Source organism: Coregonus clupeaformis, chromosome 8, assembly GCF_020615455.1.
Source record: "Coregonus clupeaformis isolate EN_2021a chromosome 8, ASM2061545v1, whole genome shotgun sequence".
NCBI classification, from domain to species: Eukaryota; Metazoa; Chordata; class Actinopteri; order Salmoniformes; family Salmonidae; genus Coregonus; species Coregonus clupeaformis.
In genome coordinates this window covers 19,035,939-19,063,326 of record NC_059199.1, presented here as the reverse complement: position 1 = coordinate 19,063,326, position 27,388 = coordinate 19,035,939, and the positions used below count along the sequence as shown (strand labels likewise).

Sequence of the window (27,388 nt, the reverse complement as noted above, 5' to 3'; positions counted from 1 at the left end):
TACCCGAGGAAGGATGTAGTGTGGGCGTGAAATTCGCACTTCTCGGCCTTCACGAACAGGCGATTCTCCAACAATCGCTGCAGAACCTGCCTGACATGCTGGACGTGGCTGGAAGGTTCCTTCGAGAAGATAAGAATGTCATCCAGGTAAACAAACACAAAGAGACCGATCATATCTCTCAGGACGTCATTCACCATACTCTGGAACACTGCTGGAGCATTGGTCAGTCCAAACGGCATCACCTGATACTCGAAGTGACCCATCGGTGTATTGAAACCCCGTCAACCACTTCGTCCCCCTCTCTGATCCGGACCAGGTGATACGCATTGCGTGGGTCTAGCTTGGTGAACACAGTAGCACCCTGTAAGGAGTCGAAGGCAGAGCTCATCAAGGGCAGGGGATACTTGTTCTTGACCGTGATATCATTCAACCCCCGATAATCAATACACGGTCGAAGAGAGCCATCCTTCTTACCCACAAAGAAGAATCCGGCCCCCAGAGGTGATGATGAGGGACGAATGAGACCAGCCGCTAGGGACTCCTTGATGTAGGTCTCCAAAGCCTCACGTTCAGGTCGGGAGATGCTGTATAACCGTCCCTTGGGATAGACAGCTCCGGGGAACAGGTTTATGGCACAGTCATATGGTCGGTGGGGAGGGAGTGACAGAGCCCTCTGCTTACTGAACACTTCCCCCAAATCGTGATATGTCTCGGGAACCAGGGACAAATCTGGGGGTCTAGCCTCAATCACCTGACTGGGAACAGAATGGGAACAGGCAGTCTTGAGGCAGTTAGCATGACACTCAAGGCTCCAACTAGTTACCTTGCCAGTCACCCAATCGAACGTGGGATTGTGTTCTTTCAGCCAGGGGTATCCAAGGACCAGAGGAACATGGGAAGAAGGCAGAATGAAGAATGAGATCACCTCAGAATGATTCCCTGACAACAGCATCTTAACCGGTTCAGTCCTCATCGTGATACGTGCCAGACTACTGCCGTTCAGAGTGGTAGCTTCAATGGCTTCCGGTAATCGGCTCCTTGGAAAGCCCCAGCTGTTCCACCACTTCGGCATCAATAAAGCTTCCATCGGCACCTGAATCGATCGAAAGCGTTAATCGCTAGACTCTGATTCCTGTTCATGAGGGTAGCCGGGAAACGGGGTCTGACAGAGGTATTGAGAGGTTGAAACTGGCTCGCTAAAAGTCCTCCCAACTTTAGCGAGCCGAGCAGTTTGACGACCGCCGGGAACAAGTGGACGGGCCCCATTGCTTCTCCCTCCTTCTCTCTCGAACTCGGTTATCCACCCGAATAGACCAGGCTACCAAGCTGTCCAGGTCACTAGGCTCCGGATAGGAGATCAACTCATCCTTGAGCTGCTCCGACAGCCCCTGGTAAAAGGCCGCTTGCAGAGACTCCTCATTCCACCCACTCTCCACAGCCAAAGTCCTGAACTCGATCACGAAGTCGGCAACGCTGCGAGTTCCTTGGCGAAGCGAAAACAGGCGCCTAGCTGCGTCCATACCTCGGACGGGATGGTCAAATAGCTTCCTCATCTCGGCCGTGAACTCCTGGTATGAGGCCATGCAGGTGTCCTGTTGTTCCCAAACGGCTGAAGCCCACTCCAGAGCTCGACCACGCAGCAACTGAATGACAAAGGCTATCCTAGCCTTGTCTGTGGCATAAGAGTGGGGCTGTAGATCGAACACTAATCCACACTGCATAAGGAAAGAACGGCATCTTCCCAACTCCCCCTCATATTTATCAGGCGTCGGAACCTTGGGCTCACGGAAGGGCGCAGCTCCAGAAGCGGCAGGCGAGATGGGTGAAACCGGTCTTGGATTCTCCACCGGCAAACTGAGCTGAGCTTGGATCTTCGTCAGACTGGTAGAAAAGTTCAGAACGGACAAAGCTATCTCCTGTAGCACCGTGCTATGTTGTCCCAACATCTTCTCCTGATGGGTAATGGCATGGCGAACAGAGTCCAGGTCCGCTGGGTTCATTTCTGGCCGGATCGTTCTGTCACGGTTTACTAAGCCAGAACCCAGAAGCAGACCAGGACAAGGTGAGTTGAAACGAAGGTGAGTATTTATTTAACAGATTCAAAAAACGATGTAGAATAATCCAGGGGACAGAGCGGACGGCGGAGATGAGTTGGTGGAGGTGCAGTGGTAGATCCAAGAATGGCTCGGCAGCCGCCGACAACCAGGCAGGGGTTGGGTGAAGGTTCTGGGAGATTGACTGCAGATAGAAACAAAACGGAGGTAAGTACACGGCAAGCCAACAAGGTGCAAAACAACAAAACTAACGCTAGAAACTCCAAGGCTGATACTCTGACAAACATACTGTTCATGGCTAACGATCCGGCAGGGAATGGATGTCAGGTCAGGGCTTAAGAAGGGTGATGATCAGGACCAGGTGTGCAGACCGCTGATGAGATGCAGGTGCGGTTAATCGGGAGATCTCCCGCCTAGCAACGTCGCCCGGCAACCAGGCCGGGAGCGTTCACGAACCCTCAGGAAACTGGAGATTCCGAGCAGAAAAATGGCAACACAGGCAGGAACCGACTCAGGATGCAGGGTTCATGACAATAACAAAGTATTGAGAAACTTTTGTTATTGACCAAATACTTATTTTCCACCATAATTTGCAAATAAATTCATTAAGAATCCTACAATGTGATTTTCTGGATTTTCTTTTCTCATTTTGTCTGTCATAGTTGACGTGTACCTATGATGAAAATTACAGGCCTCTCTCATCTTTTTAAGTGGGAGAACTTGCACAATTGGTGGCTGACTAAATCCTTTTTTCCCCACTGTACTGTAGTACTAAAGTGGTAACTATTCCAACTTGCTTAGGCTCTTGAGGAACTAAAACACCTCTGTTAGCCTCATTGAAACTACCAATGTAATGTGTTTAAGTGTTTAACCATATCATGTGATGACAATACAACAGAACAAATTAACAGGAATGACATTTACTCTAACTCTAGCCAAAAAAATATATAACTTTAAAGCCACGCCCCTACTAAGCTAAGCCTCCATTCCAGGGTTCCTCCAGGAACCTGTTGCTACATTGAACTGTTAAAGGTTCCTCCAAGAACCCCCTCTACTAACTGAAGGTGCAGATATGAAGGGTTCCTTGAGAGTCTCCAGGGTTCCTTGAATCACCACTAATTCAAAGATAGAAAGCTCTGATGTTGAGCTTTTTTAAGGTCTTTATTATTTATTCATTCGTTGTAATACCTTTTCAACCCACAAGACCTAGTAAATAGTAAATAGTATTTATTTTTGGTATTTGTGTATTTTATTAGCTGTTGCAAAAGCCTGGAGTCCACACAGAACATGAAATGTGACATAATACAGAACATTAATAGACAAGAACAGCTCAAGGGCAGAACAACATACCTTTAAAAATGGCACACATAGCCTACATATCAATACATACAAACAAAATATCTAGGTCAAATAGGGGAGAGGCATTGTGCCGTGAGGTGTTGCTTTATCTGTTTTTTAAAACCAGGTTTGCTGTTCATTTGAGCAATATGAGATGGAAGGGAGTTCCATGCAATAATGGCTCTATATAATACTGTACACTTTCTGGAATTTGTTCTGGATTTGGGGACTATGAAAAGACCCCTGGTGGCATGTCTGGTGGGGGAAGTGTGTGTGTCAGAGCTGTGCGTAAGTTGATTATGCAAACACAATATTTATTATAAAAAGAAGAAGTGATGCTGTCATGCACGCTGAGTGTGGATGTGGTGTAGGGAATCAAGCGCAGGCACACCAGAGTTCGTCAACAGTCTTTAGTGGTGCAAAACAACTCCAAACAGGAGAAAATAGCCAACCCAACCGGGAGGCGATAACGACAAAAACGCACACAACACAGTGCGTAAAACAAGGAAAAGCGCACGCAGTGCGGACTCTACAAATACACAGAAACGAGAGTCAAAAATCCCATGAACACGTACAGCTGACAAGAACAATCACACATAACACCTGACCCAAAATAACGAAACTAAATAAGGAACACAATCAAACACTAACAAGGGACAGGTGTTACAAACAGACAAAACCAAACAAACATGAAACATTGAACGGTGGCAGCTAGTACTCCGGAGACGACGACCGCCGAAGCCTGCCCGAACAAGGAGGAGGAGCAGCCTCGGCCGAAACCGTGACAGTACCCCCCTTGAGCCAGCGGCTCCAGCCGTGCGCCGACCCGGCTCGGGGACGACCCGGACGACGGAGCAGGGCGCGTAGGATGACCCCGATGGAACTCGGTCAGCAGGGACTGGTCCAATATGTCCCTCCTTGGCACCCAGCACCGCTCCTCCGGGCCGTACCCCTCCCACTCCACGAGATATTGAAGACCCCCCATCCGGCGTCTCGAATCAAGGATGGACCTCACAGTGTACGCCGGAGCCCCTCGATGTCCAACGGGGGCGGAGGAGTCTCCTCTATCTCATACTCCTGGAGTGGACCAGCTACCACCGGCCTGAGGAGAGACACATGGAACGAGGGGTTAATATTCCTATAGTCAATAGGCAGTTCTAACCTGTAACACACCTCGTTCAACCTCCTCAGGACTTTAAATGGCCCCACAAACCGCCGACCCAGCTTCCGGCAGGGCAGGCGGAGGGGCAGGTTCCTGGTCGAGAGCCAGACTCGATCTCCAGGTGCGTACACAGGCCCCTCACTGCGGTGGAGATCGGCGCTCGTTTTCTGCCGACGGATGGCCCGCTGCAGATGTACGTGGGCAGCGTTCCATGTTTCCTCCGAGCGCCGCACCCATTCATCCACCGCAGGGGCCTCGATCTGGCTCTCGTGCCAAGGTGCCAGAACCGGCTGGTACCCTAACACACACTGGAAAGGGATTAGTTGGGTGGAGGAGTGGCGGAGAGAGTTCTGTGCCATCTCGGCCCACGGAACGTATCTCGCCCACTCCTCCGGCCGGCCCTGGCAATAAGACCTCAGAAACCTACCCACCTCCTGGTTAACACGTTCAACCTGCCCATTACTCTCCGGATGGTAACCCGAGGTAAGGCTTACCGAAACCCCCAACCGTTCCATAAACGCTCTCCACACTCTGGAGGTGAACTGGGGGCCTCGATCAGACACTATATCCTCGGGTACCCCGTAATGCCGGAAGACATGGGTAAACAGAGCCTCAGCGGTCTGTAGGGCAGTGGGTAGACCCGGCATGGGAAGGAGACGACAGGCCTTCGAGAACCGATCCACAACGACCAGGATGGTAGTATTTCCCTGTGAGGGGGAAGGTCGGTAACAAAATCCACCCGAGAGGTGGGACCAGGGTCGTTGTGGAACGGGCAGGGGTTGTAGCTACCCCTGGGCAAATGTCTGGGCGCCTTACACTGGGCACACACCGAACAGGAGGAGACATAAATCCTCACATCCCTAGCTAACGTTGGCCACCAGTACTTCGTGCTAAGGCAGTGAACTGTCCGGCCGATACCCGGATGTCCAGAGGAGGGGGACGTATGAGCCCAATAAATGAGGCGATCGCGTACCTCGAACGGAACGTACGTCCGACCCACTGGACACTGTGGAGGACTTGGGTCGGTACGTAACGCCCGCTCGATCTCGGCATCAACCTCCCACACCACCGGTGCAACCAGACAGGACTCTGGTAGTATGGGAGTGGGCTCAACGGACCTCTCCTTCGCGTCATACCGCCGAGACAGAGCATCTGCCTTCCCGTTCTGGGACCCAGGGATGTAAGTAATTTTGAACACAAACCGGGCTAGAAACATAGTCCAGCGGGCCTGGCGAGGATTCAGTCTCCTAGCTGCCCGGATGTATTCCAGGTTACGGTGGTCAGTTAGAATGAGGAAAGGGTGTTGAGCCCCCTCAAGCCAATGCCGCCACACCTTTAGGGCCTGTACCACGGCTAACAGCTCCCTGTCTCCTACGTCATAATTCCGCTCCACCGGACTGAGCTTTTTCGAATAAAACGCACAGGGACGGAGTTTAGGTGGTGTGCCAGAACGTTGGGAAAGAACGGCCCCTATACCGGCCTCTGACGCGTCCACCTCTACCTGGAAAGGTAAAGAGGGATCCGGATGCGCCAACACCGGCGCCGAGGTAAACAGGTCCTTCAGTTTCCCAAAAGCCCTGTCCGCCTCAGCTGACCACCGCAAGCGCACCGAACCCCCTTCAACAGAGACGTAATGGGAGCTGCCACCTGTCCAAAACCCGGATAAACCTCCGGTAATAATTTGCAAAACCCAAGAACTGTTGCACCTCCTTCACAGTGGTTGGGGTCTGCCAATTACGCACAGCTGACACCCGGTCTACCTCCATCTTCACCCCTGACGCAGACAACTGATAACCCAGAAAGGAGACCGACTTCTGAAAGAACAGACATTTCTCTGCCTTGACATATAGGTCATGCTCCAACAGCCTCCTCAATACTCGGCGCACCAGGGCTACATGCTCTGCTCGGGTAGGACTGTACACCAGAATATCGTCGATGTACACAACTACTCCCTGTCCCTGCATGTCCCGGAAAATCTCATCGACGAAGGATTGGAAGACTGAGGGAGCATTCATTAACCCATATGGCATGACTAGATACTCGTAATGTCCGGAAGTCGTGCTAAACGCTGTCTTCCATTCATCGCCCTCTCTAATGCGCACCAAGTTATATGCGCTCCTGAGATCCAATTTTGTAAAGAACTGCGCACCGTGCAATGACTCCGTCATAGTCGCAATCAGAGGAAGTGGATAGCTGTACTTCACCGTAATCTGATTGAGACCGCGGTAATCAATACACGGGCGCAGACCTCCATCCTTTTTCTTCACAAAAAATAAACTTGAGGAAGCGGGTGAAGTGGAGGCCCGTATGTATCCCTGTCTCAGAGACTCAGCGATGTACGTCTCCATTGCCTTCCTCTCCTCTTGAGACAAGGGATACACATGGCTCATGCGGGAGAGCTGCTCCTGACTGGAGATCTATCGCACAATCCCCCCGTCTATGAGGTGGCAGCTGCGCGGCCCTAGTTTTACTAAACACCAGTTTCAAATCCTCATACTCGGGGGGAATATGCAGTGCTGGCATTAGATTCGGACTTTCCACCGAGGTCGCCCCTATGGAAACACCCAGACACCGCCCCTCACACTGGGCAGACCACCCTTTAAGAGCTTTCTCTCGCCACAAAATAGTAGGGTCATGGGTCATCAACCAGGGAAGGCCCAGCACTACCGGATACGCAGGAGAGTCAATCAGATAGAGCTGAATCGTCTCCTCATGACCCTCCTGCGCCATCATCTTAAGGGGTGCCGTGACCTCCCTAATCAACCCAGATCCTAACGGACGGCTATCTAGGGCATGAACAGGGAAAGGTTTATCAACGGGAAGGAGGGGAATCCCTAACTCTACACAGAACTGGCGATATACAAAATTCCCAGCTGCGCCTGAATCTACCAGCGCCTTATGCTGGGAACGAGGTGCAACCTGTGGAAAACAAACAGGCAACGTTAGGTGAACGACAGAAAGCTCTGGGTAAGTAGGGCGCCTACTCACCTGGGGGGACCCCCCAATGCGTGACCTGCCTTCTCCTCCACCGGGGGACCCTCCCCAACACCTAGCCGCGGTGTGCCCTCCACGGCCACAGTTAGTGCAGGTAACGGCCCCCTCGGGTTCCTACTCCTCCGTTCTCTAGCGCCCAGCACCCCGAGCTCCATAGGACTCGGCTCGGAGGTGCTGGAGGGTGAAATGGGCGAACCCCACCCGGGACGTCCACGGGTGGCGAGCAGGGTATCCAGCCGAATGGCCATGTCGACAAGTTGGTCAAATGTCAACGAGGTGTCCCTGCACGCCAACTCTCTCTGGACGTCCTCCCGGAGGCTGCAACGGAAGTGGTCTATGAGGGCCCGCTCATTCCACCCTGCATCGGCCGCTAGAGTCCGGAATTCTAAAGCAAAGTCCTGGGCGCTCCTCATCCCCTGTCGGAGGTAGAACAGACGCTCCCCGCCGCCTTCCCTTCCGGTGGATGGTCAAACACAGCACGGAAGCGGCGGGAGAACTCCGCATAGGTAGTGGTAGCGGAGTCCATTCTCCTCCATTCGGCGTTGGCCCACTCCAACGCCTTGCCGGTGAGACAGGAGATGAGGGCTGAGACGCTCTCGTGTCCCGAGGGCGCCGGGTGTACGGTGGCGAGGTAGAGCTCCACTTGCAGCAGGAACCCTTGACACCCGGCAGCGGAGCCGTCGTACGCCCTCGGGAGCGAGAGCCGAATCCCACTGGGTTCCGTAAGTGGGACAGGAGGACTGACCGATGGGGATGGTTCGGTAGGTGGGGTCGTGGGTACCCGCTGGTTTCCCATCGGTGGAGAGTGTTCATCACCCCTCCAGGGCATGACAGACCTGGTTAATCCGGTCCTCCTGCCCACGAAGACGTTCCTCCATGCTTGCTGTTGGCGCGGTCGCTCCTGCTGATTCCATGGGTGATGTGTGATTCTGTCACGCACGCTGAGTGTGGATGTGGTGTAGGGAATCAAGCGCAGGCACACCAGAGTTCGTCAACAGTCTTTAGTGGTGCAAAACAACTCCAAACAGGAGAAAATAGCCAACCCAACCGGGAGGCGATAACGACAAAAACGCACACAACACAGTGCGTAAAACAAGGAAAAGCGCACGCAGTGCGGACTCTCCAAATACACAGAAACGAGAGTCAAAAATCCCATGAACACGTACAGCTGACAAGAACAATCACACATAACACCTGACCCAAAATAACGAAACTAAATAAGGAACACAATCAAACACTAACAAGGGACAGGTGTTACAAACAGACAAAACCAAACAAACATGAAACATTGAACGGTGGCAGCTAGTACTCCGGAGACGACGACCGCCGAAGCCTGCCCGAACAAGGAGGAGGAGCAGCCTCGGCCGAAACCGTGACAGATGCAGTCAGTCTCTCCTCAACTCATAGCCAAGAGAGACTGGCATGCATAGTATTTACAGTATATTAGCGCTCTGATTACAATGAAGAGCAACAAGTACAGCTCTGTTCTGGGCCAGCTACAGCGTAACTAGGTCTTTCTTAGCAGCACTTGACCACATGGCTGGACAATAATTAAGATACGACAAAACTAGAGCCTGCAGGTAACACCAAGTAATGTAGTCTCCTCAACTTGGTCAACAGCAACATCTAGCGCTTAGGGAATGATTTGTAGCAAATACAATGCTTCGTTTTAGAGATGTTCAGGACCAGTTTATTACTGGCCACCAATTCCAAAACTGACTGCAACTCCTTGTTAAGGGTTTTAATGAGTAGGCTGGGCATGCCGAGAGATGAGTTCGTATTGGTCTGCCATGTAGCATGCTTCTGTCTATTTGAGCTGGTCAGTATGTGTAGGTAATCCTGTCTAACACAGCTTTTTAAAAAATATATTGCGTAGTAGAACTGCATAAGTGTTGCGCTCCACTTTCTGGAGGACCGAGTTTTGAAATCAGTGGAATTAGAGTATGATAGCTAAGGAGATGGAGAAAACACCTGTCTCCGGATTACATCTTCAAACTAAGTGCAACCACGGCATCCGTGAGAGAGGGAAAAGCATCCATCCATGTATACGGGTAAGATAGTCTAGCTAACTACATTTTCAGATATTACACGTTTCTAATTTTGACAGAAAATCGTTTTCATTTCAAGTTAAAGTGTACTGTTAGCTAGCTAGCTAACCTTAGATGTATGATCTGTGTAGTAATATTATTAGTATCGCAGAGCCATTTGCTTTGCTAGTTATAGCCTAATGTTAGCTAACTAACATTGAACCAGGTTGGTTAGCTACCTGCAGATTCATGCAGGGTAGTAACGTCATGAGTTGGGATTATGGTAAATTGTTTAACTAGCTAGCTACTGGTCTTAACAAAAGACTCCACTATGCAAGTATCCATTTCAATATGGCGAGTAAAATGGTCAGAGTGAGCTGTTCTTGTAGAGTGTGTCTGGATGTAGCTAGCAAGCTAGCCAACGTTAGGCAGTTAGCTTGGGTGCTTGACTGCTGTTTGTTACGTCAGCTAGCTAACGTTACATGTATGATCTGTGTAGTAATATTATTCATATCTCAGAGCCATTTGCTTTGCTAGTTATAGCCTAATGTTAGCTAGCTAACATTGAAAGTTAGCTATTTGCAGATTAATGCAGGGTAGTAATGTCATGAGTTGGGATTATGGTTCATTGTTTACCTAGCTTACATTTACATTTTAGTCATTTAGCAGACGCTCTTATCCAGAGCGACTTACAGGAGCAATTAGGGTTAAGTGCCTTGCTCAAAGGCACATCAACAGATTTTTCACCTAGTCGGCTCGGGGATTAGAACCAGCGACCTTTCGATTACTGGCACAACGCTCTTAACCACTAAGCTACCTAGCTACATGTCTTAACAAAAGACTCCACTATGCAAGTAACCATTTCAATAGAATGTCAATGATGTCACTGCGACAACTGTTGATAGACGTAGCTGGTAAATTTGGTCTGGCTATCTACTCTGATTTCAGAGCACTCTCGTCTAAGTGTGCCAGAGCGCAGAATAACTGACAAATTTACGAACGGTCAACACCTGTTGAATATGGCCGGTGTCAGTAAACGTTGGCAAAAAAAGCGTAAATTGTTGCCAGCAGCACAGTTGCCGTCACCAACGCTCTGGATAACATAAAAACAGCCTAACCAGCTCTGCTAGGGCGAGTAAAATGGTCAGAGTGAGCTATTCTCTAATTTGTGTCTGGAAGTAGCTAGCCAACGTTAGCTTGGGTGTGTCGTATATGAAGATTATGACTTTGTTAATGTTTTTAAGTGGAATCTGAGAGGAGGTTTATTTGGCAGAAAGAGAGACGTTTTTAGTGTGACGCCACATACAAAATACAGGAAGTGTGTGTTGTAGACAGGGGATTGGACAGTAGAGGGAGCCACCCATATCTTGGGAAGATTATATATACTGGGTAAAAAGGAAGAAGAGGTTAGAGCGGCCATTGCAATCTGAGACGCCGTTCTCCGGGTGGTCATGACATCCGTAAACTCATGCTGAAAGCTTGTGATATGAATAAACTTATGATCAAGGTTCAGTATGAGCGGACTCCTTTGTTTATCAGCAATAATTGCCAGCATTGACTCGACACTACAAATGGCGTCACGAAAAGGGAGGGTCTGCATCTCTCCTTTGTTCCATTCATTGCCGCCAGGCTGACTCGTTCTGAAGTCATGGCCAGATAAGGGTGAGTTTTTTTTCTCACCACTTTGGAAATGTGTTAGTTTGGAGGCTATTTGAGTGTGCACTGGAGAGATGTACCGTTAGGACCGATGTGTGGCTCGTGTTGCTTTATTGCTGAGAACTGGGGGTCTGGCTAATCATTATAAAAAATTATGCACTGGTAAACAGCGCAAAAGGGGGGAGAGCCTATAGATTGGCTATAGAGATATGTTGCTTGAATAGGAATTCAAGAACAATCGATGGAAGTGAATAAGGCAGAGATACGTATACATATTAGGGCGTTGCGAATCTGGAAAAGACCTCGGAACGAGGCGACCCCTAGGGTGGGCCTAAAATCCTGATAACGCATTCTGTGTTTTAGGTGGGTTCTGGGAACTCGAGTTTATGGAATATACATTCTATTGCATGTTACCGCTCAGCTGGTGGTTGACGAAGCATTTGTTTGATGTAACCTCTCATAGGATATCTATTGAACTCACGGCAGCATAAAGTTAGGGACAAAGGAAAAATGTATTTAGGCGCAATGCAGGTTACATTGTTGCCTGCCACATGGTACTTACATGCTAATGCTAAATGCTAATGCTAAATGCTAATTATGCTACATGCTAACGTGTGACCTTAGAGGGCCATTGCGATGGAATAAAGCCTCTTAAATTATGTTTGTGTGTGTAGAATTTACGTTCTATGCTTTGTGAGCTCTGTTAAGTGTTATTGTTTGACTATAAGGGGTAAAAGAGAGGAGCTATAGCAGAATGCTAACGTTCTGTTGTCTGGAGCTGCTTGAGGGCTCCCTTCCACGGTGAAATCGTATTGATAAATGTACCGCGCATGCGTGTGATTTTACGGCAATAGATTATGACACGTTTGATTTTACGGCACTACACTACAACACGTGGGATTTTACTAAACTACAACACGTGTGATTTTACGACACTAGAGTGACGTAGGGAGCAATCCTCTGTTACACTGGGTGCAAGGGGAGGAGACAGAGACACAGACGAAGGAACAAAGAGAAGAGATTTGAACACGAATGGAATGTTCTGGTTGTTACATTGGCTGTTGTTTGAAGATGAAACTATTTATTGAGACATATTGAATTGATAAATGAGAGAGATATGTTGACGGATTAAAAATAAAAATAATTAAATAAAAAAATAAAATAAAAATGTTATTGAGCTATTTGAATGCGATTCCTGAGTTAATTCTTAGAGCGAATGTGAACGGAGGAATATTGAATGGTTGAAGTGACTCAGTGACTGCATAAACTGCTAAATTCTTTTTCTGTTTCTCTGTTCTTTTGTCATATGAGTGGCGATGGGACGAGAGAGAGAGAAAGAGAGGAGGTGCTGACGTGTACATCACATGACAAGGGTTGACACGACAGAGGATCGAGTCAAAAGGTTTTGGTGCTGTTCTGCTTACAAAATCTTCCCCTACAGGATATTTGATGTTATGACAATTTCACAGAGACTTGGCAAAATACTGATTCATTAAAATTTGCATTTTTTGAGTTTCTGTGCATCAGTTGGTTTGATTACAGTTCTGTTGGAAATCGAGTACTGACATTATTCTGTAAAATTAAGATAATTGGGTGCTTATAAAGCAAGGGGGTTTATGGGTATTGTAGTGTTGTAGGATTAGAAGTCTTTATTTTTTGGATTGCTCTGAAGTTGACTACTTGCATTTACTTTCCTGATGGGATGTGGTAAAATAGCCACTAATTGATAAATTAGTAAAATAGGATATAGAAAAAAAAAATTTCTTTAGAATATTCATAATTTTTTAATGAATTTTTTATTTTTTTTTATTTATATTTTGAATCTAAATTTTTTGAATATTTTTTTTTTAATTTTTTTTTTTTGAATAATCATATTTTTATTGATTGATTTGGGGGAAAGAAAAAAAAAATACATATATATTTTTTAGGTTATATTAATAATTAAAGGGAGGAAGCCATAGGCTATATAGTCTAAAATAAAATAATTCACAATAAAGGAATATAAAAGGGTTGTTACAATGGGGAAAAACGACATAAAGGCTATGAAGGTAATTACACCTGTTGATATAGTTGAAAATATTAAACGTTGCAATACTATTAACTAAAGGGTATCTGGAAAAGGGAATAAAAGTTGGCCTGACATTGAACAACCATAGCTAGTAGAGGGGACTCTTAACCCTGACGTCATCAACATAATGAAAGTGCTTCTGTCAATTCATAAAGCAGTCAAAAGAAGGGAAAAAAGGGAACTACGTAAAGAAAAGAGACAGAGAGCTGGGTGTTCTTAAGTTGTCCTTCATTCTCAAACAAAAACTGATAAAAGATTCCAGCGATAAGATAAACAAAGGTATAGAGAAAATGCTAAAGGAAGAGAAGGCGACAGAAAAACTAATGGCAGAAGTTAGTACACCTTTCTCACATACGGATTCAGCAAAAAGACCCCCACCTTATGAGAAGGAAGTAGAGCTTAGGGATGTTTATCCTCAGCTTCCAGTGATCATCCAGGAGGGTGATTATTGCATCAGAGATGAAGATGAACGAAAAATAGATAGAGGACAAGCAGAAACGACAATAAAAATGAATCCAAAACTCCAGAAGTAAGAAAAAAACGAGATGTCTGGAAACTGAAGAGAAGAGGAAAAACCTGCTGAGAAAAGGATCCCAAGAATGGGAGGAGAAGAATACATTGAGGCCAAGGAAAGAGAGAAAAGTAAGAAGATGATGGAAGATGATATTTCGAGGGCAAAACTTAGAATATAAGCTGTTGAAGAATACTGATATGTCAACAACAAGAAGGAACAGGACCAAGAAACTTTCAGAAAACTCAATCAAATACAACTGGTGGAGAATAAGAAGGAGAAGAGAAGCTTTGGTTATGAAGAATCAGAGTGAACCAAATCAACAATCACTGCTACAGCTTCAACTGAACAAGGTCAAACGCAATTGTACCAGCCACCAATGGAGGTACCAGTTGTTATTCATATCCACAGCCAGTTTCTGGACAGACACAGAATTGGAGAGGAAGAGGACGAGAAGACTTAGAAAGAGGAAGATTTAAGTCATCCTTCCAGCAACTTTCAGAAGAGTGTTATAATTGTGGACAGGGTGGTTACTTTACCTGTGAGTGCAATGGGCCAGGAGGAAACAACAGAGGACATTTCTGAGGAAGATAAAGGAGCAAGTGAAGATCACCTGTTCTCCAGGTGAACCCTTAAAGGAGCAATGAGTCTAGAGTGCCTAGAAGATCCGAAGGGGGGTGTCAGCTGATAGCACCGATTTAGGGAGAGGAAGAAAATATCCAACAATTGAAGTGAAAATAAAAAGGACTATGAGAAGTGATGGTGAATAGAGGAAAAGCTTTTATCTGTGTTGAGCCTAAAGAGGTTAAACATCTCACCATGTAAAATTAACTGATTAGGATAGGGATTTGAGGTAGTAAAACAGCTAATTACTCTTAAGGAACCAATTGAGCTCTGCTATAAAAAATCAAAGAGAAATTAAAATAGACATACTAATATTAGAACATATACCTATTGCATTGTTGGGAAGAGATGCATTGTGTAAATTGAACTGTACAATAAGATGTACACTAGACGGCTGTCTGGTAGAAGATTTTAAAAAGTAGGGTTTTTGGGAATCATATTTGCTTAAGAAGATAATATCATAGGAAGGATGATAATCTATTAGACTGACTATTAGACAATCTGTCTGAAAAATAAAGTTAAAAGGGGTGACTGTTATTCTGGGTTACATTCCTACACAAAGAGATTTCAAACTAGGCTAAAAGATGTTCGATCGTTTGCCAAGTCTGTGTGTAAAGAAGTCAGAAGCAGGTGGGGACTTCCCAATCACATATTCTAAAAATTGGTGGTAGGAGGATTTTGTGAATAAATCAGTGGAAAAGTTTTTTAAAAGTTAGGAGAAAAGATTAGATTAAAAAGTTAAGAAAACTAAGATTGAAGGAACTCTAGGACAGTAAGCTAAGTTTCAAAGTTAGTAGTAAGAGAGAGAGAACAGTGGTGAAGGACATTTTAGAGTTTAGTGGGAAGATAGATATGATAGGAGTTTAGATCTGTTAGGAGCAGATGCATTGAGAAAGTATGCGTTGCTGAATGATAAGAGAAGATTGAGGGTGATTGAGTATCTATATTTACAATTCCCAGCAGGAAGATCAAGGTAATTGTAGGTGTATTTTTTATAATCAAAAGTTTGAAAGTGAGGGTTTAGAGTAGGAAGAGAGAGTGAATGTAGTGACACTAGTGGTGATAGATGGAAGTACAAGTAAAGAGTTCAAAGCTTTGGGGAAACTAGATGAAACAACGACAATGACATCAACACTTCAGCCTATTATAACAACAGTGAGAAGCAATTCAACTCTTTCAACATTGATAGTTATTAAAGCCATAAATATATCGCATTTGATTACAAGGGAACCAATAGCTCCAGCACCAATTTTAGAGGAAAAAGACTGTTATTAGGGTTAGGATGGGTGATACAGCTCATCTTCCTTGTAACTGTGAGAGATAGAGTGGGGGAGGGGACGTTCCTCCCACATGGAGAGATAATTATGGAGAAGAAGTATTGTTATCAGGACCAGAAGTAGAAGCTGTTGCACCTAGTCAAAGGAAGTATAGTTTGTACAACGATATGAAGTGGAAGAGGGTTATGAGTGATTGTTCACTTATTTTGCGTAATGTTACAGAGAAAGATCAGGGAGAATATATGTGTACTTATCTAGTGCAAGCATTAAAATTTGTTCCGGTTAAGAATTATTGGTTAAAAGGCTATGTAATTCGTAAAGTGACGCTTATAATGGAAGAGTTGAAGTCTGTTGAAGCTTCCACAGTCACCGAAGGAGTTCAGGAGAAGTATATTACAGTAGCCACTCCAACAGTAAATAATACACAGAGGATATCGGTAGCTTTCCCACTAGAAGTAGTTAAGGGTGTTAATACATCAACTAAATCAACTACTTTAATGATAACTTTGAAAGGGATTAATGGTACGACGGCAATAACAAATGTAGGAAGTATGACACCGACACCAACAACAACTTTTCTGAAATTAAAGGATGAAGCAAGAGTGACTCGGGAGTTTATGGTACGGATGGAGAGTGCTGTCAATGGTAGTAAGGATAGGGTTAAAATAGGAGAGCAGATGGTGGTAGAGAAGAATATAGATTCATCTGAAATAGTGAAGGATACTATCATGGAGGTACAGGATGAGTTCTTTGATTTTAATGACAGACAAGGAGAGGTATCTGATCAGTACCGCTCGTTAGGGAAGAGAGAAACTAAATGGAAGGCATATGGGTTTGATTCTTCTGTTGTGAAAATTAAAGATGGATGGGCAGGTAGGAATCTTTGGTTCCAGCAGCTAGCTCATTCTATAAGATCAGTGAGGAATCTTGAGGGTCCATGTCTGTTGAGAATTCCAGCACCAGACACGTGGGGTTCCATTTTAGAGACGGTCGCTCGACCTCTATCAAGTACGTGTCAATCTTATGCTTTGTCATGGCTGTTGTATCAGCAACAATCATTAACAGATAAAATAATGTCGTTGTCAAAACATTTGTTTAAGCCTAGGTTTAAGTGTTCTTGGTTAAATGAATTACCCTATGTGAATATGTGAAGAGCCTTGGCGTGACCCTGGACAACACCCTGTCGTTCTCCGCCAACATCAAGGCGGTGACCCGATCCTGCAGGTTCATGCTCTACAACATTCGGAGAGTACGACCCTGCCTTACACAGGAAGCGGCACAGGTCCTAATCCAGGCACTTGTCATCTCCCGTCTGGATTACTGCAACTCGCTGTTGGCTGGGCTCCCTGCCTGTGCCATTAAACCCCTACAACTCATCCAGAATGCCGCAGCCCGTCTGGTGTTCAACCTTCCCAAGTTCTCTCACGTCACCCCCCTCCTCCGCACACTCCACTGGCTTCCAGTTGAAGCTCGCATCCGTTACAAGACCATGGTGCTTGCCTATGGAGCAGTGAGGGGAACGGCACCTCCGTACCTTCAGGCTCTGATCAGTCCCTACACCCAGGCGAGGGCATTGCGTTCATCCACCTCTGGCCTGCTGGCTCCCCTTCCTCTGCGGAAGCATAGTTCCCGCTCAGCCCAGTCAAAGCTGTTCGCTGCTCTGGCACCCCAATGGTGGAACAAGCTCCCTCACGACGTCAGGACAGCGGAGTCACTCACCACCTTCCGGAGACATTTGAAACCCCACCTCTTTAAGGAACACCTGGGATAGGATAAAGTAATCCTTCTACCCCCACCAAAAAAAAAAAGTATAATTGTAAAGTGGTTATCCCACTGGCTATAGGGTGAATGCACCAATTTGTAGTCGCTCTGGATAAGAGCGTCTGCTAAATGACGTAAATGTGCCCTTGAGCAAGGCACTTAACCCTAATTGCTCCTGTAAGTCGCTCTGGATAAGAGCGTCTGCTAAATGACTAAAATGTAAAAATGTAAATGAATTTGTTAGATGGGAAGGAAAATCAGGTAACAGCGAACCCTGAAGCATTGGAGGTGAAACCAGTGAGGGCTAAAAGTTGTTTTTGTTCTAATAAAACATATGATGGAAGGGGTATGTTTATGGGAATATCAGATTGTGATGATTATATGATGACTTTGGGTAAGCATGACCTGAAGGGTAGTAATGAGAAATATAATGTTACTTTTTATGTTCCAGTTAGTAAGAAGAGCAGGACTTTGATGGTGAAAGATTAGCTTTTGCCTGACAATGTGACTATTGGGAATTTTAGAGATATTTGGAGGGTTTGTGGTGATAAAGCGTATATATTCTTACCCTATGGATGGACAGGATGTTGTTACATGTCAACGTTGAAGCTTCCATATGAGGTTTCTACCATTAAAAGAGGGGTAGCACCGGACACAGATAAATCTGAATCTAGGTTTGGAAATAGGGTGAAAAGAGACATGGCGACATTTCATAGTCTGGGAAGCCTATCATTGGAGGATAAGTCTAAGAGAGAAGGGGGGACTTTTTCCATGGTATGGTGTACATTTTTGGCAGATCATATTGATAATATTAGCTATACTTTGATTTCAGATAGTTATAGATGCATTGAAGAATATAAGGGATGCATTTGGTAGATCTGAAGGAGCTGGATGGTCAGCGAAGTCTTGGTTGCAAGATCAGTTAGGCCCAGTGGGAGCAGTGATGGTTTACGATTTAATAGCAGCTTTGATAGCACTGTGTGTGATGTTTGTAATTTGTTACTGACCTTTGAGAAAGCTATGATATTGAGATAGGTTGGAGTAGTGATGCCTGGAGACAACGCTCAGATGCCGTTGTTGACTGTTCCTGATCTGGATGAAGATGGACAAGTGGGACTGGATGGAGTATTGATGGATAAATATCCTTTTTGATTATTTGATCATTTTTCAATTTTCTTTTTCAATATTAGTGTGATTTTAGTATGATGTTATGAATCAAAGGGGGGAAATAGGATAATGTGATTCATACATCATTTATATATAATTTTTATATTCTTAGTTGATATTGATGTTTTAATTTGAAAATGTTGTTTTGCAAAAGATACTGTTTGGTCTTTTCTTTTCTTCCAGAAGCATTTGGGGGAATATGTAGAGATTGAAATACTCAAACAAGGACAATATGAAAGGAGAATGACTGGAGGAGATGGAACAAGGAAGGTGTGGAAATGTTCCGATTCCATCATCAACGATGCATTGGAAGAGGAGACTACGGAGGAGATGAAGTGTAGTGGACTACATTCCAGTGTCTGCAATGAAATATAGACATATTTGCATGTGTAATACATAATGTGTGTCATATTCTTAGGTATTACTTTTTGTAGAATGATATTTGATGTTATTGGATACATGTGGGGATCTTAGATGTTTTTGTTTATTTCGGGAATGTTTAGGGACATGGAGTTTAGGCAGGGATAGAGATCCACTGTAGGGTCTGATGGGTCGACCAGCCTGAGAGTGGACATTTTGGATAGTATTTTGTTTGCTGGGGCTTTCATGTGTATTTAATGGCATCATAGTTTCAAATGCATTGATAAAGATTTATGAGTTGATTTGGAGTACCTAGGTGGTTGCCTGGGGCAGAGGGACCGTGAGAGAATTTTACTGTCTTGATTGATGGATGGATATTTGGAAAGAAGGCTGCCAGACAGTTTTTCGCTCTCACACTCCATAAAGATTTGTTCATATTTCATAGTAATGTATTCACACTCCATAAAGATTTGTTCATATTTCATAGTAATGTATTCACACTTCATAAAGATTTGTTCATATTTCATAGAAAGGTATTTACACTCCAGAGGGAAATGTTTTTGGTTTAATGTTAAAGATACTCAATAAGATAAATTGTTACTTGTCATAATCCTATTCTGTTTGTTTTCTAGACTTTTTAGTCTCGAAGGGGGGAATGTCGTATATGAAGATTATGACTTTGTTAATGTTTTTAAGTGGAATCTGAGAGGAGGTTTATTTGGCAGAAAGAGAGCCGTTTTTAGTGTGACGCCACATACAAAATACAGGAAGTGTGTGTTGTAGACAGGGGATTGGACAGTAGAGGGAGCCACCCATATCTTGGGAAGATTATATATACTGGGTAAAAAGGAAGAAGAGGTTAGAGCGGCCATTGCAATCTGGGACGCCGTTCTCCGGGTGGTCATGACATCCGTAAACTCATGCTGAAAGCTTGTGATATGAATAAACTTATGATCAAGGTTCAGTATGAGCGGACTCCTTTGTTTATCAGCAATAATTGCCAGCATTGACTCGACACTACAGGTGCTTGACTGCTGTTGTTAGGACAAATGCTTGGATCAACTCTTAATGAGATGGGTGGGGCTAAAGCTTAAGAGAGTGTGAACAATGCTGAATGGGTGTAGACAAAGAAGAGCTCTCCAGTAGGTACCAAAACATTCAAAGGCCATTTTCTCAAAAGTGTGGTTACAAGTTTATCAACTTTCAAAGCAGAATTACTTTCCCATTGTTCCTCAAATGTTGTGTATGATATACAATTTTCTAGCTCTGAGTCTCTACGTGGTCCTCTGTAGCTCAGCTGGTAGAGCACAGCGCTTGTAACGCCAAGGTAGTGGGTTCGATCCCCGGGACCACCCATACACAAAAAAAATGTATGCACGCATGACTGTAAGTCGCTTTGGATAAAAGCGTCTGATAAATGGCATATTATTATTATTATTATTTTATCCAATGTAAAAAACACAATTTCAAATGCTGCTACATAAGACCGAATAGAGCCGGTCGGTCACATTAGAAGCTTCCATTGAAGAAAACCCTCAGAGTTCTATTAGATAGATAGCTCTGAATCCACAATATGGCAGAGGTTGAAAAGCCATAAAACATACGTTTTCTCAACAACAGGTTATGGTCAATAATATCAAAGGCAGCACTGAAATCTAACATACAGCTACCACAATCTTCTTATTATCATTTTTTTTTAACCAATCTTCAGTCATTTGTGTCAGTGCAGTACATGTTGAGTGCCCTTCTCTATAAGCATGCTGAAAGTCTGTTGTCAATTTGTTTACAGAGAAATAGCATTGTATTTGCTCAAACACAATTTTTTCCAACAGTTTGCTAAGAGCAAGCTGATTGGTCTGCTGTTAGAACCAGTAAAGGCCGCTTTACCACTCTTGGCTTCCCTCCATTCCTGAGGACAAACACCTTCCTCTAGACTCAGAATAAAGATATGACAGATAGGAGTTGTCAATGCCAGGAGGTTTGTCATTATTGTTCGATAACAATACTTTTTTCCACCTGTCCCACACTAACTTGAATATGCCTCACTGTTCATTGTTGCCATTTCCTGCTTAAGTTTGCCCACTTTGCCAATTAAGTAATCATTTAAATAATTGCCAACATCAAATGGTTTTGTGATGAAAGAACAGTGCCTTCAGAAAGTATTGACACCCCCTTGACTTTTTCCACAATTTGTTGTTACAGCCTTAATTGAAAATTGATCAAATTGAGATCTTTTGTCACTGGCTGTAACACAACAAAATGTGAAATAAGTCAAAGGGTATGAATACTTTATGTAAATATGGCACTGTAAATATGATGATTTCATATGCTATGAACAACCTATTCTTGACAAATGGGTGAATAGGGACTGAAATATTTGTTTGATAATTTACATATACGTTGCATTTACAATCAACTTTACAAATGACATCCTATAAGAGTTCAGCTGCCTTATTACTATAACAAATTATAATTTAACTTGTGGTTAGGGAAGAGTAGCCTTATTTCTGGGTCACGGCTTTCATTAATTCTTGTGTCCCTCCCCTCCTGAAATGTACAGAGTCAGCTGGCGACTCTACAAATTGGATACAATCTCAGCTTTCAGCTCCTATAAGTTGTCTATCTGTGATTAACAAAAAGTGGTTTTGTTTCACGTCTACAAATAATGAAAAAAACATTTGAGGGGTGAACGTGGGGAACCGAATCTCATCTGTGAAAGATGTGAATTTGGCTCCCAGACTTGCATACTGCTACTACTGCTTTTTGAGCTCCAGACAACGACAACGTTGAGCACCAGACAACAATTATAAGTTATAAAAAACATTCTCGGAAGATTGTAATTCCTCACTGCAGGAACAATAGGTAGTGAGAAGTGCACCTCATTCTGACCCACGCTAGATTTTTGCAGTGTGTAAAAAAATAACTAATAATTGTCAGGTAAAAATGTATTTGAACTCACATTTCATGATCAGACATAATGGTAGTCAACCTTTTAGGCTTAACATTAGAAATGTGCTATTTTTCATGGGTTTAAACACTACTGAACGAAGAGCCATTTGGGAACCAAATGAACGGCGCTTTTAGGTGAACGGAGCCAAAAGATCCGGCTCACAGAAAAGACTCGGAATGCCCATCGCTAGAACAATGGGACTAGTTGCTAACGATGCGGAAGGTTCTTAGGTTCTTAGTTTCTTAGCGATGTCTTTCCTCCACAAATTGACAGAGTCCGACAAGCGAATGAAAGTGTAGGCGGGACTTCCCAGCTTCCAATGTCTGTGGATATGTAACCCGATACCCCAGAGCCTTCTGAGGCAAGCTCAATTCAAGCAGGGAAGCGTGGCTATTAGCCTAAACCGTCCCGAAGCAAATTGGTTTAACAGAGGCTGATTTATAAGCGAATTACCTTGATAAAACAATTAAACTATTAAAATATCCCTGAAATCAGGGACTTTACGCTTAACAGGTTTTAAGGACAACACTGGGAGGGAGCTTTAAAGCTCACATGCCTTGTGCTACTGGAATATCTTACAGTAGTGTGTGGACTAATCAGAGATATTGGGCGACCAACTTCCCCTGTCGTGAAAGGCTATGCAATGGCCAGTGGGTACTTGGCCATATTTCGACTGACTGAAGAAGTGTGAAAAGGTTGCCCATAGTGCTTGGTAAGTTCAATCAAGACCATAATGGAGAAGTATATATATTTTTTTGCTGTAGAAGAAGATGTGAGTATTACGTTAGTGCAACATTGTTAGCTTCCAAAAGTATTCAGCACTTTTAAAAATCAAACCAGGGTTATACTGTATAAAAGGCCAACAGGTTATAAGCATACACAAGTGGTACAGGCAAACAAACTAAAACATCAACAAGCATTATCACAATGGCTGTTTTAGCATTGCTTTATAGCTCAGTAATATGACAATATGTTCTGAGTGAACATAAATACTCTAGTGATGTAAATTGTTGACTGCTTACGTGAAGAGTGGATTAGTAACATAACGTACCTCAGGTGTGCTTGTAGACGTTTATTTCCCACTGAAGTGAAAATCAAGTGCTCATTTGCCCAACAAATCATCATTATCATAATCCTTGAATGATGCATTACATACAGTAGATGCTCTTTCAGATGAGGTGGAACTAAAGGAAATGTCAGTGACCAATCATTTAGTGGTATGCCTGATTGCAGCATTGCCAGGTGTGTATTTATCAATCAGCACTGCTATTCAGCTGGCCAACTCACAACACAATCTGATCGTATGTTCCATACTAATTTGAGCAATAATTTGCATTTGTTTCTGTGAATGACATGTGAATAGTTTCATCCTTGACCATTGAATCATGAACAATTAATGACAAATCTGTATTAGCTTACATTTTAATGTTGGTAGCTGGGAATTCTTTGGGATGAAGTCAACAGAATTTACCTTAATCCCGGGAAGTCCAGGCAGCCCTGGAAGTCCTGGCTCTCCCTACACAGGAAACAATGTTACAGCCGAGTCGAGCCTCTGTCCTGGGGCCTTCAACAGCAGTCTCTACCCTCTCTATAACTGGGTCCCAAAAAGCTCTACAATGAGCTGGGCCCTGATGAAGATTACAACTTGCACTTGTGTTATGTACCAGTGTTATATGCAATCATCGTTAGATAGGTGTACTGTGTTGCTGATTATGTTGACTAATAGAGTTAAGAGGTCTGCAAAGGCTTCAAAGGGATTCAATTCAGTAAGTTTGGATTGTTTACTACTGAGATTTAATTTTCATTAAAGGCGCAATCAGCTGATGAAACAATAACAAAGGCGACACCCCGCCTCTGTTTTGGTAAAATGCTGAGAGATGGTGCTGTAGAAACGTCACCACTCTCAAATTCATACACAGAGCTATGGATGCAAAGACTGACCATCTATGATATCAAAATTATAGTTTTAAAGCTATACAGTGTTGGTTTACATTCACATTGCTAACAAACATTGGAGTAAGACTAGACAATATTTTGGGTTATGATGGGGTATGACAGTTGAACTAAGCTCATGAGGCATTTATAAGTTATATTCCTCAAGAATCAATGGGTTTATATCATTAATTTATAAGTCCAAATATGGATGTAGCAACTTCAGATTGCCCTTTAAGGCAATGTCATTCTCAAGTGGAGAATTCTGGACTCGCATACAGAGCACAAAAGGATGAAACCTAAATTGGGATTGAGTGAACTATGGAAAAGGCAAGAGGCCAAGTACTTTATACGATTTCTTAAAAGCATTTCAACATACAATCTTCTGACTATGAATAATTTAACGCACTATTTAAGTATATTACATTTATGACATATGAGAAAAAATATTTTGCACTGTTGACAATGATCAAGCGTAATGGCACTTAGAACTCAGCGAGAGACCTGTAAATTACAATTGAGCCTCCTGAAAGCATTGTAAATGTAATTAATAAAAGTAGCTCATCTGGAAATACTCCTTAACAAGCTCCACCGACCGTCACCCAAATTAATTATTCAATGGAGATCAACAGTTCCCTAATAGGCAACTGGAAGAGAAATACAACTTCGTAAGAAAGCATATTTAAGCAAATAGATAGAACGACTGTGAACTGCCATAAAACCGCATAAAGATCTGACTCTGTGTCAGGCGGAACCTGTTTTGCAGCAGCAGCAAAGGGCTGCCTGTTGTCCTCATGGACTCTTTTTCTGAGAGGGAAAATAATGGGGTATGGCTCTTGGTAGTAAATAGTGTGATTAGGTGGGATCCTAGTGCAGTCATGACAGCAGCTCTGCAATGGCTAGTGGGTACTTGTCCATATTTTTCCTAGCAAATGTTTCTGTCGTTGCAAGAAAATAAATGTCAGGCACTGCTATTAAAAGTACCAAGCTGGCTTTTTGTCAGGATGGGGTGCTTTACTTTGTACTCTGTGGCCGATATTCAATCAATTTGTGCAGACACTTTCAGAAGTTTGTAGGATTAGCAGAGCAGGCTGTCCCAGGTGGATGGAATCACTGATCATCAGAACTGAACAGGGGCCAAGGGACTGTAAATTTCTAAATCAAGTGTCAACTTCTTCCATCTGAGACACTGCTGGGAAAATCAAACACACTTCTGAAAGCTCTATCTGACTCCCCACCCCTGTTTCGGTAAAAAGCTGAGGGATGGGGCTGGAGAAATATAACCACTCTCAAATTCATAGAGAGAGCTATGGATGCAAGGACTGACCATCCATGATATCAAAATTATAGTTTTAACCATGTTTTAAGGCTATTAAGTGTTTGTTTGCATTTACTTTGTTTACAAATATTGGAGTAAAATAGGCTTATATTTAGGGTTCTGATGGTGTACGGCAGTTGAACTAAGCTCACGAGGCATTTATAAGTTATATTCTTCAAGAATCAATGGGTACATATCATTAATTTATTAGTCCAAAAATGTATGGAGCACACTTTTTTGGCTGTAATGGTGTAACATTACGCAGATATTGCAAAATCACACCTACAAATGTACCTTTAGGTTAGGAAGCACTTTATCACACTATCACATTCTAATATCAATCTGAGAAAATAAAAAGGTATTCCTATTGTGAGGATTTAGAAACTTGGGAAACACGTGCCATGGGATTGTAGTGCAGGCTAGTCTTACCTTTGCTCCCCCACGTCCTGGCTCTCCTGGTTCACCCTGTAATACAGACAGATAGAGAGCTCACTTTTAACCATTACGGTTAGCAATAACGATGGATGCAATTATTTATTTTGTTCTTCCCTTAATATTACCTGTGTCATTCCATGCATAAAGCGCCTTTTAGGTAGTGTAATTTTCTCAAAAATGATTTATTTCAGCTAATTTTAACATGCTGTCAGCACATGTTCAACTTCATAACACACGTTTTCCCATCTCAATAGGTTAAATCAGCATTTCCCAAACTAGGGGTCACGACCCCATGTGGGGTCACCTGATTTGAAAATGGGGTCTCGAGTGAAACTCTGAAATAACATTTAAAAAATTGTGCTTGGTTCATAGAACTGGGGTTACGTCAGTAACCTCCGGTAGCCGCTAGATGCAGTTGTAATAAACACAGCGGTTTCTGTTTTATTTCTACAAATGTGGCTCCATCTTTTGAACAGTTTAAATATTATGACCCCATATTATGATCACATACATCACTGAAAGACAAGACTCAAAGGAACACATATGTGTTTCCCTCTACACAGGACTCATTAGAACCAAGTGGACAAGACCAGGCACTAAATCAGATTGAGGGAAAAAAACATAATCAATGATGATATTATTTTCTACACAGAAGATCATACAAAATGATTGCCTGATGATCTTCTGAACTTCCCAGTACCTTGGTGCATTTCAGTCATTTCAAACAATACTTCCTTCAGATTTAAATACTGTCAAAAGTGCTGTTGAACTGATTTGTAATAAACCAATAAAAAAAGTTAACATTGGCCGTTGATTACATCAATTTATTTATATGGTAGGGTCGTGAAAAAAAATTGATATCAAAATGGGGTCGAGGGCCAAAAAAGTTTGGGAACCTCTGGGTTAAATTAAGAAAAATTACTATTAAAGTGACAGGGTTGACAATAACAGTTTTGACGATTTCATCTTTAATCAGCCATAATTTAAGATGGAGGGGCAGGCAATTTAATGCAATCTTAACAAAAAATGTGTTGATGTTAAAACATTTCTAGCCTATCTACCTCTGGGTAACAGGGTTGACGTGTTACGCTCGACACGCTCAGTTTTTCACCACAAAACACCAGAAAATGGCCAAAAAGCGTAGAACCAGCTCATCTGCTTTTACGCTATAATTTGACTATCAGATGTTCAATGATAAAAATTATAATAATACAAAAAATATATATATATCGTTTCACCATTTTAAAACAAGAGTTCAGTTCCTGTTAATAAGTAAAAATAGTCAGAAATGACTTTACCAAAACAAAATAAACTAGGGCTATAAAATGATGGTGAAAATCTTGGGGTTAAGTGTCTTAACATCTTCCTAGAATGTGGAAAAACATGAAAATAAATATTTTTAAAAATACACTGTTATTTTAATTTTTGAAGATAGAAAGAGCAAAATGATGTTGCAACGAACAGCACCACAGATGTTGAGATAAGTGAGATGCAAGACTTTGCTCTCACACAGTCACAGAGAGTATCTGCGCATGTGCACTGGTGCACTTCATCCTGCTACAACACGTAGCTACAGGACCAAAACAGCGGAGAAGTTTAGCCTTAAGCTTCAACGCTCTTAGTTGTTGAGTAAATTGACACACTATGTGTTTACTTCATGCATGCAATGTCATCTCGCTGAGTCTACCTTTAACATAGTTTAGTTTAGATAGAGCATAGACGTGTATCATCCAACTGTTAAATTGAGTGTTTTA

General features: G+C 43.3%; 1 protein-coding gene across 8 annotated transcripts in view; it reads right to left on the bottom strand.

Annotated features, from left to right (window-relative positions):
• LOC121571232 (collagen alpha-1(XXV) chain-like) overlaps positions 1–27,388 on the bottom strand; it is a 516,412-nt gene that overhangs the window by 58,826 nt on the left and 430,198 nt on the right. For all 8 annotated transcript variants that reach the window (XM_041882570.1, XM_041882569.1, XM_041882567.1 and 5 more), the window contains 2 exons: positions 25,629–25,664; positions 23,421–23,465 (listed from right to left, as the gene is read on the bottom strand). In XM_041882570.1, the coding sequence (XP_041738504.1) occupies positions 23,421–23,465; positions 25,629–25,664 (81 nt within the window). The remainder of the gene's footprint in view (positions 1–23,420; positions 23,466–25,628; positions 25,665–27,388) is intronic.